At 36.9% G+C, this 16,954-nt stretch overlaps 1 protein-coding gene across 1 annotated transcript; it reads left to right on the top strand.

Moving 5' to 3' along the window:
• The first annotated feature begins 5,968 nt into the window (after window positions 1–5,968).
• Window positions 5,969–11,860, top strand: SRSF3 (serine and arginine rich splicing factor 3). Its single transcript, XM_070941473.1, has 6 exons — window positions 5,969–6,121; window positions 6,849–7,056; window positions 7,716–7,850; window positions 9,821–9,859; window positions 10,798–10,884; window positions 11,092–11,860. The coding sequence occupies exons 2-6, from the start codon at window positions 6,851–6,853 to the stop codon at window positions 11,117–11,119; spliced, it is 495 nt and encodes a 164-aa protein (XP_070797574.1). The 5' UTR covers window positions 5,969–6,121; window positions 6,849–6,850; the 3' UTR covers window positions 11,120–11,860.
• The last annotated feature ends 5,094 nt before the right edge of the window (window positions 11,861–16,954 follow it).

Raw genomic sequence — 16,954 nt, 5'->3', positions numbered from 1 at the left:
ATTTTAAGAATTATGTTTACATTCATCTGAACAACTGAATGTCAACTGGAGAAACTGGAAGATGCTGGCTGAATGACCACGTCATGCATTCTATCATGGATCAAATGCACTGCCATGGCTACTCTTTTGTTATATTTGAGAAGGTGCATTCAAAGAAAGATCAAAATGGTTCCGGATTCAGAGACTGGGTCTGTCCAGCATTTTTAATTTCTGCACTAAAGAAATTATTGATGCTTTATAATGTGGTGATATTCCTATTAGACCAAGAACAGCCAGGCAAAAATGAAAGTCTAATGATTCTCAGTTTTGGCTTCCTATGCTAAACTCAAAAATGTTCTGGGCAAAAAATGTCTCTCTTCTCCAAAAAGTATTTGTTGTTTATTTCTGTATATTGTAGTGGGTCAAATGAAAATATAGGAGATTACCATCAGAAAAAGTATTAAATGGATAGACAATAAAATGGTTTTAAAACTTGATTTTTAAAATATTTAATATAATAGGATTCCTAATCCCAATTAGGTTAGTCCAAATTGTGTACCAGAGGTTCAGTTGGTTGTAGTAACGGGTAGTACTGTAAAACAGTTCATATGTAACCTTTCTGTTAGAATTAACCACCACAAAGACTAGATTTCTTTAAAGCTAGCATTAACTCTCATAATCCACCCTAAAATCTCCATTCTGAACTTCAAAAACTAATTTCTCAGCTTTAATGTGATTGCAAATTTTAGGGTAGGAGAAGGCAACCTTTGACTCTTAAAACTTCTCCAGAATGACTAGAAATATGTGTCATTAAATATTAGTGGCAAAGCATTACAAATGTGTATGTAATTTGGAATGCGTGCTGTTTGCTAACAACTTTTGATGTGCCTTTTAGTCTGGATTCACCAAAAATAAATGTAAACTCCATCTACACAAGATGGCACTAAGGAAAGCTAGTTAGCACGGAGGAAAACATTATGGAGGGAAAGTTTACTGTTATATATGCCTTCTACTTATACATACTTGATCATTAATTGCCGCCGCTAATACTGAAAAGTAAAAAAAAAAAATCCACAAGCTTGGATAGTGTAAACTTGCATTAAGTTTCTATTTTCTAATGTGGAAACTTGAATTAGAAAACTATCACCAACTTCTGCAATTAAGTAGAGTCAGAAATAATAAGAGTTCTAGATTGTGACCTCAAAACCATTAAATCCATTTTCTCAATGAAACAAAAAACCAACCGACAGGGTGTCCACTATTTGAGACAATCTCTTTTATTGGCAAACAGGTTATAGTTTAAATAAAATTTACTTTTGAATAATATACACCTATTAGTTCAAATCCTATTTTTCTGATCTGAAAATCCAAATTTGCTTCATCTTTAATGTGAAAATCCTTCGAAACTCTGAAGATACAGTAACTGCTATTTTTTTTTGTCATTTTTTCTTGGCTAACATTATGCAATTCTTTCAACCTTTCCATAGCTAATAACTTTTAGACCTTTCATTATCTTTTTTCATGCTCTCCTTAACACGTTTCAGTTTAATAATATGTTTCTTAAATTAGGCAAACCTTTTCCAGTGAAGTTACCCATGTTTTGATGTGTTATACATCTCAAAAAGAGAAAGTAATATTTTGTGACGGTTTGCTTATTTATAAAAGTACTGCTGTGGTTGAGCAGACAAAAGCATCTATTTACATCAGGAGAAGCATCAGGAGAAATGAAAGCAGAAATAATGTGAGAAAGAAGTCAATTACTTTAATTATAGATATCTAAATATAGTTACAGTGGTAAAGGACAACAATTACATAGTAAACCTTTAGATATTAAAAGAAATGAATCCAGAAGAGCAAAGACTACTGGCAGGGAGGCATCAAGATGTGAGTGGCCAAGCAAAGAAGGCTGTGATGATAAAAAATAGGGATAATGCTCATGGGATCCAGAATTGTAAAAAAAAAAAAGAAAGGTAGCATAGTATGATTACAGTCCTCGATTTACAATCACAATTAGGACCAGAATTTCTGTTGCTAATCAAGCTGGTTGTTAAGTGAGCCATGGGCAATTTTGTCACCTTTTTCGCCACGATTGTTAAGCAACTCACTGCAGTTTTTAAGTGAATCACATAGTTGTTAAGTGAATCCAGTTTCTCCCATTGACTTTGCTTGTCAAAAGCTGGCTGGGGACGTTGCAAATGGAGATCACATGACCCCGGGACGCTGCAAGTATTGTAAATACATTCCGGTTGCCAAGCATCCAAATTTTGATCACCTGACGGTGAGGACCATTCATAGGTTACTTTTTTCTCAGTGCCATTGTAACTTTGAACAGTCACTAAATGAATGATTGTAAATCAAGGACTACCTGTAATAATTATTGTAAATTATTTTGACAACTGATACTAGAGGGGGTGAAACTGAAAGAATACATTCCCCAAAAGAAAACTGCAGGAGAGAAGAATTTTATATGAACAAAAATAAATTATTTACAGTCCCAATTGACCAAGTAAATGGGATTATTAAAGAGTACATGACAGGGTTGAATATCCTTGTGTTGAATACAATGTGATTTGAGAATATCCCATTGCTAAAACAATTTGTATATCTTCCTGATAATTAGACATTGCTTCAAATTCTACGCATCATAAAAAATACTAGGAAACTACTGTGATGGAGATGATAAAATATAATAGGGCAGCTATGTCCAAAGTGGGGCACCTATGTCCAAATTGCTGAACACAGGAAACAGTGAAAGCAAAAAATGAAACTATTATCATCATCAGAAAGGCAAACAGATTTACTTAACTCACCGCTAGATGGCAAAGTGCAACAAGTTCATATATGACACCAGGCCAAAGTATATACCATACTATATTCTATACTTGAGCTACTCACTTGCATACAGTATTCTACTCTATACTAAAGATCAGTGGCAAGGATATCCATTACTAGGTTGGACTGCAATCATAGAGAAAGATGCAAAAGACTATTTGCTTCCATCTACTGGTAATCCAGATTTTTGCCTATCATTTCACATTGCACCAAAAATATTATCAATGCTAGTGTGGATGGGAAGACCTCTCCAAAACTTGGTTGCCATGAGAAAATCACTTGGAGAAAGATGGAGATATTAGTGATACTATACCAATGCACTAGCTACAGTACAGTGTACATGCCTAGACCAGGAAGGGGGCAAAAAAACCAGACAAGTTTGAAATCCCAAAAAGGCATAAAAATGAAAAACACATCCTCATGGAAGAACTGCAAGTTGTCACCAATTTGGGTATACTAAGACATTGTCCATGTCAACCATGTCCTATTTATATTGTGGAAGCCAGTTGATCCCAAAACAAGCACCGGGTACTCCTCAGAAAACACCACACATTTATACCATGTCCTCTGTGAATTCCAGTAGCACATTTATATCGTTTTTTTAATATTCCTTCAGAGGAATATTTAAGACACTTGGCTGCAAACTATCATTTTAGAGCAAAATATATAAGACATCAGTCACATAGGATAGGATATTTACGTGTTACACAGCCTTTTTTAGAACCGAAATAAATGTTTTTCGAACAGCAAAGGTAAGATCTCGAGCTCAAACTACAGAATCCCAAAAGTCATAATGATTTATTTGTGCATTATTCTAAATAATAAGTCATGATTAATAACAATTCTCAATTGTTACATTCACATGTCCAAAGGAAACTACACGATGTATTATGGTTCAAAAACATTTTATAATGTAATAAATATGGCTTGTCAGATCACTCATTTTAAACTATGAGTCATAATTTAGCAAGTTGCATAAATGTAGGTAATGACAATACAGGTAGTCCTCAACTTACGAGCACAGTTGAGCCCAAAATTTGTTGCTAAGCGGAACATTTGTTAAGTGAATTTTGCCCCATTTTACAATCTTTCTTGCCACAGTTGTTAAGTGAATCACTGCAGTTAATAACACGGTTGTTAAGTGAATCTGGCTTCCCCATTGACTTTATCAGGTTGCAAACGGTGATCACATGACCCTGAGACACTGCAACTGTTATAAATAGGGGTCAGTTCCCAAGTTTCTGAATTTTGATCATGTGACCATAAGGATGCACAATGGTCCTAAGGGTGAAGAATGGTCGTAAGTTATTTTTTCAGTGGTGGTGTAACTTTGAACAGTCACTAAATGAACTATTGCAAGTCAAGGACTACTGTAATGTCTTCCAGAAATCTGCTGTGGTATTTGGGAATTGGAGACAGGAGTTTGTATCTTGCCAAAAGAAGAAAGCAGTATACCCCACTGACCTGTTGCATGTTTGGCCTTTAACAAATTCATCAGCAAAAAGAGAAAGGACTAGGGTGGGGTTTTAGCCTGCAACATTAAATTGTGTACTGCAGGAAAAACATCAACATTAAGTTGTGTACTGCAGGAAAAACTTTTGTGGGGTGAAATAGTTTTGTTTTACAGAATCCAAGGCAGAGTTTACCATGGAAAAGGTAGAGACACCCTATTGATGCAATAGTCCAAACCCTCAACTGTCACAACTACTACTCATAAATTAGACTTTTCCCACTTTGTCACTTCTCCCAGTGTGTGGCTCCTTCTTCACTACCCCACCCAAGTGCACTTGGCATGGTCCCAGAGGCCCTTTTCCTTACAAGTCATCAAAGCTTCCATTTGGGAACATTTGTTGCTTCTTTTCTGCTAGGAGTCTGTTGGCACAAAAGTAAATTATTAAGTTTTAAAAATTATTATTTTAGCTCCTTTTGTCATCTTAGTCCAAAGATAACCAGAGCAAGGTGATTCCACTTAAAATTGCATGAACTTTTTGCTTTAGTTGGGGTTTTTGACCCTTGAAATTGTTTTCATATTCTGACTAGAGTTCAAGTACGTTAAATCATTAGTACAAAATATTTTTTTGTTCAATTTCTGTAATCACCCTTCTCAGTCAATGACTCTGGGCAGTTTACAATTCAAAAAAATATATTAAACATATTCTAAACATTTTAAAATAATAAAAACACTAAAACATCCAAATTAAATATACATAGGAGCAAAATATACTGCTCAAAAAAATAAAGGGAACACAAGCAGAAGACATCCGAGATCTGAATGGATGAAATAGCCTTATTAAATACTTTGTTCTTTACATACAGTAGTTTATACACTACTCAAACAACTAAAGGGAACACAAAACTACTGTATGTAATGAACAAAGTATTTAATAAGGCTATTTCATCCATTCAGATCTCGGATGTCTTCTGCTTGTGTTCCCTTTATTTTTTTAAGCAGTGTACTTGGCCAGTTAGCAATATAGCCAGGAAACGGGAAATTATGTATTACTAATCATTCTTTTCCTTATTTAAAAGAAGTTTTCGGTTGCAAGGTATAATTTTAAAAAAGTATGTAGAATGAAATGACTTTCATTCAGTGCTGAATCAACAATATCCGAAACAGAGCTGTAACATTAGAGTTTGGAAAGTCAGGTCTGGATAAACATCCCTTTTTTCCCCTCCCTTTTCCGCAACACAATGCGGTTTGTAGTTAAGATAGCATTACACAGTCCTGATATTCAAAAACACTCATCCACTGGGACATAACTATTTCCCATAAAGAATGGAGTGCCTGAAAAACAACAACCCTCTCCTTGAGCCTTTATGCATCGCAAGAAAACTCTGAGCGCAAAACACGACCGATGTAATCGCCGCCCCATCCCAGGCCCCCATGGCTCCACTGTCGGGCCCACCTATTCCTTCCTTTCCCTCCCTCGCCACTTCCCTGCGGTTACAATAACGGTTGCTATGGCGAATCGGCTGTGCCCTCCCGACCAGCACTCTCAGTCTGAGCTGTGCACCGGGAAGAGGGTAGGACGCTGGAGAAAGTCAATCATCAGAGAGGTCTCTTGCTATTGGCGAATGTTTTGATCACGTGCCAGTTGAGCAGGCGGTATATAAACTCAGGGCGTGGAGTTGCCATCCGCCATTTTGTCCAGTGGGGGAGAAGTAAAAGAGACGGCGGAATCGAGTCTTGGCGGGAAAGCAAGCGATTCCGACCGCGCTTACGGGGCTGCAGGACGAAGTAGAGGAGGCGAAGAAGGAAAAGACTGGAAGCCGCTCGCGGGAGTCTTTTACATTCCTGGCTAGGAAACCGGTGAGGGAAAGGGGGTTGGGTCAGCGTAGAAGACCTCGCGGTTGTATTAGCGGACAAAGAGCCGCCGCCATTTTGTGTGATCGGAAAAGCGTCAAAGTTACTGCGATACTAGGGATTGATCGCATACTCGGGAGAGGAGATGGACTGTAGTTTTTTTTACTGTACTCGCACGCGAGGTGAACGAGGGGATAGACAAAGGGAGACGGAGATTGTGAGGGAGCTTAATCTATTGTGGTAAAAGCGGTTAAAAAAAGGGCGCGCCATTTTCTACCTATAATGTTTTTCCTTGTGGACGAACACGAGGTTTATTTAAGTGGTGGGCTCGTCTGCCTACCTGATGAAAGGCTTTCCCCGAGTATGTGGTGGTGTATGTACTTTGCACAGCAACAATTGGGGGGGAGGGTGCAACAAAAATGGAAAAAGTCGCTGCTGGTTACCTTCCTGATTTTCTATTGAGTTAGCTAATTTACCTTCTCCAAATTCAGATCATTGTTCGGATTTCAACAAGTTTCTGACATCAGAACATTTTTTTTTCGATAAATTTGAACCTTTATGAACTCGGAAGTTGATAGTTCACAACGTTTTTTTAAAAAAACTTTAGCGTTATCTGTAACAAAGCCGGGTGCGATTTATAAATTTCTCTTATTTGATAATCGATACGTGGATTACCTTCCGCTATGATTGTCGTTTTTGCCCATGTTGATCACCATTTTTGCATGAATTTCAGAGATGCATCGCGATTCGTGTCCACTGGACTGCAAGGTTTATGTAGGAAACCTTGGGAATAATGGCAACAAAACTGAATTGGAACGAGCCTTTGGCTACTATGGACCGCTGCGGAGCGTCTGGGTTGCTCGAAATCCCCCTGGTTTTGCTTTTGTTGAATTTGAAGATCCGCGGGATGCTGCCGATGCAGTGAGAGAACTAGATGGGAGGTAAATTTCTTTATGATTTTCTTGGGAAACCTCCAAAGGAGCATTCTGATTTTTAAAAATGAAATGAATAATGGGGGGAAAAAAACCATGTTAAAATGTTCCTTTAAAAGGATTTGAAGTAAAGGACTTCTTGCAGGTAGTTATAAGTACTGATCAATGTATGAATTGTTAGCTTAGGAAGATTTTAATTTGAAAGCAACTCAAAGATACGCTTTTTTCATGGTTAGCAGATTTTAGAAATACTGAAATGTTCTATCATTTGGTATTTTGATTTAGCATTTAAAATTTTAAGCATTCTTAAGATTTAGGAATAATGACACAATCCAACCATATTACCGGCAATTATATTTGCATGTTAATTTCTTTAAATATTAGCCTTTATACTGAAAAAGTGAATATGAAATAACATTTTGGATTTTTGTACTTGTACTGTTGACATTCTTCAATAATTAAATAGCTTGTATGTGAGCACTAGGACAAAGTAAATAAATTGGCTTGCAAGATTCTGTGTTCAGATTATTCTGACCACTGGCTGTACTGATAGGAATTGTCTAAAACATTGGAAAACTTCCCTGTCTCCTAGTATAGGAAACTGTATGAGCACATGTCCTTAAGTTGTTTGATTTAAATCTATTAATATCAATCATGATCTTTCCCAGAACATTGTGTGGCTGTCGGGTCAGGGTGGAGCTGTCCAATGGTGAAAAACGCAGTCGGAACCGTGGCCCACCTCCCTCATGGGGTAGACGACCTCGAGATGACTATCGCAGGAGAAGTCCTCCACCTCGCCGCAGGTATCTAGGATGAAATAACTTTATTAATGATGTTGGCAGTATTACCATTTTGGCAAAATAGACTTTTCAAAACCTGCACTGTCTTACCAAATCACCAAATTCTAAAGCATTAAGCAGATGTTAGAGGGATACACTTTATAGAGCACTGACTTCTGTCATTGGTACTTGTACCAGTTGATAGTATCCTCTAACGTGGATTATCATTTTTTCTTCTGAGGTATATTCATCTAGTCACTTCCCTTTTTTGTCCCAATACTTCAGCTTTTTTTTTTTTTTTTTTTGCTTCATTGTTGATAACATTACATACAACAGCTTGGATTTTTTCACTCAGTTTGCTTTTCCTTTAGCACAAGTGATGCTAAGCAGGCAACTGTTTTATGGATTCTGAAGCAATGAATAGTCACTCAGCTAAATTTCGACTGTAATAAGTCTGTTGAAATATTATTGCGTCATTTGAATTCTGCAGTTATGAATTCCCCAAATAAAAGCAGATTGCTTGGTAATGCATCCTCTGACCTGGAAAATTGATGAAGTGTTAAATACTCACTTCAGTACTTAAAACCTGATTTCTGCAAGGGCTGATCTCAGCCTATTGCAGATGAATGAAGTCCATACAAAATAATGAAACCTGTTCCCTTTCACTGTAGAACACAATAGGAGTATTTGTTAGCTGCTAGATGGTTGTACTGATGGCTTGTTTTTCATTTTTTTATGCTTTTTGGTCCATCTATTAATAAAAATGAACCCGTTACAGAGTCACCATCATGTCTCTTCTCACCACCCTCTGAGTCTGCATTAGCCAGTCAACTAGCCCTTTCAGCGTCATGTGACCAGCGCGCCCCATTCAGCTTGGCTGGTGTCGTTTCACATGACCCAGGCATGGCCAGTCGTCAGGTTGCACCGCCCTTTGGTTCCCGAGCATGCTGTTTCTCTCAGCCTTCTCTCCAACCTTAACCAAATCGGCAGCAGCCACCTCGACCGCCCACACATTCCCGGCCAATCAGCTCAGCTGTTTATTTACCAAATGTCTTCACAACAACTACAGCAGCAGCCTTCGGCTAACAAAAAAGCAGGAAAAATCCACAACACCCCCTTCGCCAACCAACTAAATACAACGCAACATCTGGCAAAACCTTTTCAGCAAATTCTTCTTGGCAGTCAGTCCGGCAGCCTCACCTCACCATTTCTAGCTTGTTGAAACCAAAAACTAGTAAGTTTTTCCTGCTTATACAGTTTACTGCTGGTTAAAATAAGGAGTAAGCGGCTTATAAGTAATTATTTTTTCTCAATCAAAGGCTGGCTGTGCATAATTTCGTGGTAACATACATATGTTGCTTGAATAAAACTTTTAAGGGTGTTAAGGAATCTAATATAAATAACTAAGCTGCAGTATATTTGCATGTGAGTTGGGCAAACTTAATTGCTAACTTTGGTTTTCCTTGCAAAAAAACTGCCACCTCCTTTCACCTTTAAATTGTTTTACTAACTATTTCAGAACAATTACTTTATGGGATAAACTGGGCAAGCTAAGGTTCTTTAGACTAAACACACTATGACCTTTTAAAAATTACATTCACAGATGCAGCTCTAATTAGTCATTGTCACTGTGTGCGTTAGTCTTTCACTTGGTACTCTGCCTTGCATGGGTTCCAAAACACTAGTTATACCAATTTTGGAACTACTTGTGGGACTTTGGTATAGTCTGTTAGGCAGTGGATTTAGTTGAGATGGAAGTGCTGCATTGGAGACAGGTTTGCTATGACATGGTATTAGTTAAAACAAACTCATGGCTGGAAACATGCTGATCACGCTGAGTCTTTTTAATGCCTGAATCTTTCCATTTTGCTGGACGATGGGTGCCATTTATCTTGGCACATTCACTGGGCCCAACAGTGACTTGACAAGTTGGGAATTACCTCACCTCAGTTGTGTTGAATTGATGAAGACTCACCTTTCTTTTTTGATTGTAGATCTCCACGGAGGAGGAGTTTTTCCCGTAGTCGTAGCAGGTAAATTGTTGAGGCTGATTGTGCATTGCCAAAATATTTCACATATATATAAAGAAACATTCCCTGTGCCATGAAAACGTTTCACAAATTCAGTAAGTCATGCAAACAGACTTACATTGTAGATCTGGGAATAGGGACTGTAATGCACTAATGGTCCATACACTAGATCAATGTTTCTCAAGCACAACAATCTCAAGATATGTGGACTTAAAATCCCAAAACTACCCAGACAGCCTGCTGACTCTGTAATTCTGGGAGTTAAAATCCACACACTTTGAAGAGGCCAAAGTTGAGGAAAACTACAGAATGGAAGGACATGGCTGAACATAATTTAATAGTTTTAAAATGACCTTTTAAACTGACCTTTTCTAATTTGTTAAGGGGGAAAATTTAATTTTCAATTGGGAGGCTTCAGAATAAGTTTCCTTGCCAAAGATCTAAATTGAATTGTTAATTTTTTGCTGAATAGTTTATTCACAGTTTATTCTGAAGTCATCCTTGATTTTTTCTGGTACTAAACATTCATATGGAATCTATTAGGGATTGCCAAGCATGAATCTGAAGCATTGATAGAGCTTAATATATCACAGCTCTAAATCTCTCTAGAAAAAGTTTATATGTATACATCAGCCACAAGTGTTAATTGAAAATATTTAACACTATTTCTATTTGAGACTGATAAACACTTATCTTCTAGAACGAGTCCCCAACCCCTGGTGTGTGGACTGACACCGGGCCATGGCATGCCAGAAACTGGCCGTGCAAACAAGCAAAGCCCCCTTTGCGGGATGCAGGCGACGTGCAAAACCACGCCCCCTCTGATCCATGGAAAAACCTCCACAGAATTGGTCACTGGTGCTCAAAAGGTGGGGTGGGGGACGCTGTTCTAGAACCTGATTTTTGATGCAACTAACTTTACGATACTATTTCTTTTACAGGTCCCTTTCTAGAGATAGAAGGAGAGAGAGATCACTCTCAAGGGAGAGAAATCATAAGCCTTCCCGTTCATTTTCCAGATCTCGTAGGTAAGAATATATGGACTCATTCATATACTGGAGTGATTAAAAATATGTTAAAATATAATGTATTGTCCTTAAAAATCTCTTTGAACATATACAGGCCAAGTTGAATATTCAAATGTAAATTAAACTTGTATAATGTTTACATTATATTGAAATATATTTTGGAGTCTATTTATCATTGTTTGACTAAATTGTTTGTGTATACTCCAGCCGTTCCAGGTCAAATGACAGGAAATAGAACTTCAGGAAGAATGGTGTACAGGAAGTCACATTTTGGTCTGAAGACAGTATGTACAGAACATTGTTTTGTTTAAGACCTCATAAAGCTTGGTGCATTTTAAAAATGTTTTAGCTGTCAAATTTTGTTCTTTGTTTTTTTTGTAACAGGTGACATGTAACAGTTGTGAAAATGTATATGGTTTTGAGCAGATTCAAAGTGTAATAAACCTGTTCTACATTGTACCCTTAAGCATAAACTATTTTAATGTTAGCCAGTTACCTTGCAGAGATAAACAAACAAAGAAACCTACAGCAGCAAATGTTCATAATCTGCTAGGTCATCTTTTAGAATCTGCAAAAGCTAAACTCAAAAATAAATTAACACATAGACTTGTAAATCATGAATATTTGCTATAATTGTGAATGGACAATCTCTGCAGTATGAAAGGTGGAGGCTTAATTGACCAGAATAAACTAATGTCAAACAAGAAGATTGAAAACTTGTAGCTAGCTTTTTTTCTAAATCTGTCGAGTTCTGATTTATGCCAGAATTCCCATTATTGTGCAAAATTCCAATTAAATATTACACCTTTTTCTGTAGAGCGCTACTGCTAAAACAGATTTGTAATGCAGATTAATTGTTGATTTGGATAAGTAGATATGTATAAGGGTACATTGTAGATAGAAATTTTCCTCATTGTGCATAAATTGTCTTGTCACTGTAAACTCTTGGAGATTAAAGTTTTTGTTACAAACCGTTCTAAGGATTTAACTCTTATATCTTGACAACCATTCGTGCAAAATAAAACATGTAAGTTGACTTAGGTATAGCTTAATTAAAATCTGTTAATAGTTTGAAGGCACATTCAAACTTAATAACTTCCAAGCAAACTCTAGTGCCAAGTTCGGCTTAGCATGCTTTCTTCCATTACTCTTGTATTTGAGTAATAAAGAATTCAAGCTTTAACATCAAAAGTTAGCTTACAGCCCTGCAAGTAAAAATTAAACACAAAAATTATTTTTCTTATGTTTACAGAGCTTTAAAATTCCCCCTAAATATTGCATGCAATATTTATCCACATAAGCCTTTGATGGTTTGTGATTTGAATGCCAAAAATATACATTGATTTTGTACCCAGATATTTATTGGTCTCACGCATTTAAATTAAATCCATGCCAGTGGAAATAAATCTGTTTTAATTTCTTCATATGTTTTTAAAAATAATTTAAAGATCCTAAATGTTTAATTCGTTTTTAAACAGAAGGTCTTCAAAGGGGGTATAAAATAGGAACTTCATAAGATTTAATATACTGTCAAGTTATATCAGACATAAAGCATTATATACACAGCTCATCTTTTAGGAGCCCATTGTGGAAATAGCTCTTTAAACTAATAGTTCACAACTAATAAATTCAAATATCATTTAAGAACATCTGAGAAGAATAAATGTGCTTATTTTGCATGTAGGTCTAAGTTAGACCTTAATGCTTTAAGTTTATAGACAATGTCTAGTTGAAAGTAGGTAATGAGGTTATTGTTCATTTAAAAGAACTGGCTGCTACCTAGCTGATGACTTATTTTTTTGGGGGGGGAATCAGAACCTGATTAGTACTTGGGAGGCAAGCTGGTAATTCTAGGGTTTCAGGTTAGATACTGGCAGCCACCTTTTTGTGGTTACCAAGAACAATATGATCGGTCCTTACAGTTATGTGAAAAAGAAGGTACACCCTTGGCTTCTTTTTGTAAAATAAATGACATGGTGTAAATATGTCACGTTGTTCATCTGAGGTTGTATCTACCTGCTGTTAAGAACTGCTAAGGACCGGATGATTTTTACTATGTCCTGATACGTAAAACTATAGAACTCAAGGAAGGTGTACTTTCTTTTTCACAGGACTTGCATAGTCAGTAGGAGTTGGAAGTCAACTCACCTAATGTAGTTAAATTCATGTGATGAAGTAGCCCAAACTCTGCTGTATTTTTTAAAAAGAAACTGCTGAATTTCGGTTGGTAATTTTTATAATTATTTAAGGAGTAGTATGTATTTAAGGAGTAATAACTAAGCGACTTCTTATCTTTTAGTCTTTTGAATATCTTAGTTAAATTTGACCTTTCTAAGTTTTCTAAATCTCCCCTAAACATAAAGTTCTGAAACTTGTATAGGGGGTATACTACAGAGCCTCACTGTGAAAGAATTGTGCAGTAAATCCTGGTAATTCAGGTACATGTTTAGTAGATCCAAGAAAAAATGGGTATATTCTTGGGATAGCTGTATATAATTTTGTTATTTGGCCTAAGCAAAGTAATAACAATTGTTTACTTGGTGGTTGTTCTTGTTCTAATTAGCATTGTGATCTGTGAAAGGATGTTATCCTTTAGAGTGCTGGAACTCTCTTCTGTGAACCCTCTCTAATATTTGATAGCAAAAGCTGGTGGATTTTTAATTGCTAAATTAAATTTCCTTTAATAGGAAAAGCAATATAAAGTAATTAATATTTTTTAAGAAGTTTGTACTTGGAGATTATATTATAGTGGGTTGCATATATGCTCATCATACATCATTTGGATAAGGTATGTGCTACAGTTCTAAAAGTTCCTTCAGTTAAAATAGACTATGATAGTGTAGGTGGTTACTACAGTTTAATACTCTCAAATGCAATATAGTTAATTTTGAATTCTGACTCAGAAAATTACATCTAACCTGTGTTATTACATTCAAGACTTGTAATTTTCTTTTGATTTTACTTGTACCAAATGTAAATAAATTTAAAATTGTACTAGTCACAGCTTGAGATACTGATAGTAACCTCAGTAACCATTGAGCAGAATCAGTTGGTGACTTTGCAGTTGTCAGTTTCAGCTGGGAAGTAGATGCTACTCTTGAGTACTTGATGAGGGAAAGCAGCATAAGCATAATTGTATTTTTACTTCTCCTGAGAGGTTAAATCAGCTTGGAGTTTGTCAGTAAGTCTATAGAAAATAATCACTCTTCCAGTAAAATTATTAAATATATACTTAATTGAATCAATATTGTCATTGTTCAGGTTAATTTGTTCAGTATTGTTCAAGTCAATTTATACTTGGACTGAGTGAAAGAAATTTTTGCTCATTGAAAAATATCTTAAATTTTAGTTAAAAGAAAAATGTTAAAGAAAAGGGAAGAAAACCAATAAATGTGGTCTACAACAAATCATTTTACATTTGTACTGTATCCACACACATATTTTGTGGGAATCAATAAATAATTGAAGATTCAGGAAAAAAAATAAGGTAAAGGTTCCCCTTGCACATATGTGGAAGACCCAGCACTGTTCAAAGATGTCTCCGTGGTCATGTGGCTGGCACTAAACGCCAAAGGCGCATGGAATGCTGTTACCTTCCCACCAAAGGTGATCCCTATTTTTCTACTTGTAACTGACAAAATCTTGGAAAATGACTTAATGTTTTATGTAGAGGATATGAAGCACCTAGACCCTCTAGGTATTTCTGACTTCCAGTTTACATAATCTTTTGTTGTTAGCAACAGTCTTTCATGTTACAGACTACAATTAATACTCTATATACTTCTAAGATGGTTAATTCTTATTTCCTAGGTGTGTATGAAATAGAAAATGTTTTTGTTTCAGACGCAAACATTACCATTCAGACGTTTTGTCAATCCATTTTGAAGTCACCTCAGTTTTTGAAAACGTAAGTTTTCAGATGTTACGGCCACGGTATTCTGATCAAGAAAAGGGTAATTCTTTGCTCCCGTTTAGTAACTGTCTACATTTATTCAACCAAATCCACAAAATCTTAGCTTTTGCATGCATAAGAGCAAATATTTTCACTGGAGGTATAGGCATTCTAGTGAAATGTGAGGGGAGCTAGGCTACCTTATCTTGTGCATGAGAGAACACTTCCAATCAATCCTGTCCTCTAGAGCAGAAAATACTACATTCCAGTCAGATTATATTTATGTATACAGAATGAATTACATTTGTTGTCAAAACATCAAATACAATACTTACATGACTCTTGCATATAACTTATTTTTGCACATCTGAGTGCTACAGGGACCGAACTGCACCAACAGGTCAAGCATACTTGTTTAGTAAAATGTGCAATCAATTGTATCAACAGTGCACAAGAGTATTGTACACAATGCATACAAAATCATCTTTGCATTTTTAAAATACATTCTAAAATTTCTATAAAATTAAAGGCATAAGGAGAGAGCATGAGCAACATCCATATTCAAGCTTAAGCCAATCAACCCATTACCATATTTTTTGCTTTCAAATGTTCTCCGTCAGAAACTCAGCTGAAAGCTGACCGAACCAAAAAAGCCATCAGTGCAGAAATTTGGGGGAGGGGAGAGAACATGGTAACATCTTGCTGAATTTAGTTATGTACACACACCTTTCATCTTGTTAATTGGGGGTTTTCAGGATGCCTTTGAAGTTGAAGAAACTGCACAAAAGGGTATTTTGAATCTCAACATCAGTGAACCGTGTGGCTCTCATCCGATGTGCATCTCGGGTGATATGAGCCAGAGACCCATCCCACTGATCTCTTGCCCGTTCTGGTGACTTAATAAGAGATTAAGAACTTGACAAGGTGAGTTGATCAAATAGTCTGGACACTGAGATAAGGACATAGACCTCAGTTTTCACTGATTGTTTTGAGAAGCCCAGCAAAGGGATGTTCATCTTGAGGACATGTAATGAAATCCATTTTCACGTGTGAATTGTGATATTGCCACACCACTTAGCCAAGAGAATTTTGTTTTGCTCAGGACCTCTTAGTTGGTGAGAAAGAAGCGTATAGCTGGATAACTATTACTGGATCTGGTGAGACCGTTACATCAATTGCCCAAAACAAGCAGGTTCAACTTTCGACTTCCCTCTGGAAAGCAACTCTTGATCACTGGAATTGAGGTTGGTATTCTTGGGCTTGCCAGGCAGAATCCCAGGCTCCAAATTCCTTGTCTTGGCTGCACCTAAATCTGATCTTCAGATAGGTTGAGCAACCAAAAGTTCTCGGGAGCAGACAGAGATTGCTTCCTTCACCCTTGAGTCACAAACTGACACACTGACACACTAAGAATCAAAAGAGTTTTGGCCATTGCAGTGTGATTGGGTTGCCAATGCCATGTCATCCTCAGAATCAAGGTTCTTCAAGCATATTTTGAAGAAGAAAATGTAGAAACTCCCAGTCTGGCTATTTTTGCACTTGAGATTCATTGCAAAGAAACACTGGTGCATGCAGTCAGTGTCATGAGGTGGCTACCTGTCCAACAGCCTCTTTAAAAAGTAACTCGGATTTTCACCGAATGGGAACATCTACCTCCTCTTCACACTCAGGTAGAAATAAACAGGAATCTTACAATATTTGTCCATTAAAGCCGTGTGACAGGTCTGTAATAATCCTACTGCTGGACCTCTGCAAATCAAGATCAACTCAATGTTAAGTTGCCAAATGCTTTTCATAGATTGGCTCCACTGTAATTATAAAGCCACAGCTGAGATTTGGTAGCACATGACTCAGTGCTGGTTACCCAATTAACCAGCTCAACATGGTTAATGGCTGTGGACTTCTCATTTGCCACATGAATCTAACATCTCTGCATGAAGCAACACCCACCTGGGAAGCGCTGGATCTACAGCAGCAAACATCTCACCCTCCCACTGGTGGATTGTGAAGGAGAAGTTAAAAAATACCCTCCATCTCAATGGAATCAAATGTCCTGGATGGAATGGACACCATATTGGGGCCTGCTGCTCTGTCCTAGTGATACAGAGAGGAAGGCACAATTCAGTTGCTGAAAAAGATATGGGCATGTGGTAGTCATAGAAAATTAGATGAAGTGGC

The sequence above is a fragment of the Pituophis catenifer genome, unplaced genomic scaffold, assembly GCF_029215685.1.
Source record: "Pituophis catenifer annectens isolate HBS135680 unplaced genomic scaffold, rPitCat1.0.hap2 SCAF_3, whole genome shotgun sequence".
NCBI lineage: Eukaryota > Metazoa > Chordata > Lepidosauria > Squamata > Colubridae > Pituophis > Pituophis catenifer.
This window is presented reverse-complemented; position numbering and strand designations above follow the sequence as displayed.

Bases quoted from the DNA above. Each gene is read 5' to 3' on its own strand.
- SRSF3 (XM_070941473.1), top strand. From the start codon at position 6,851: ATGCATCGCGATTCGTGTCCACTGGACTGCAAGGTTTATGTAGGAAAC. The intron at 7,851-9,820 runs GTATCTAGGATG...TTTTGATTGTAG, and splicing joins AGTCCTCCACCTCGCCGCAG to ATCTCCACGGAGGAGGAGTT. The intron at 10,885-11,091 runs GTAAGAATATAT...TGTATACTCCAG, and splicing joins TCATTTTCCAGATCTCGTAG to CCGTTCCAGGTCAAATGACA.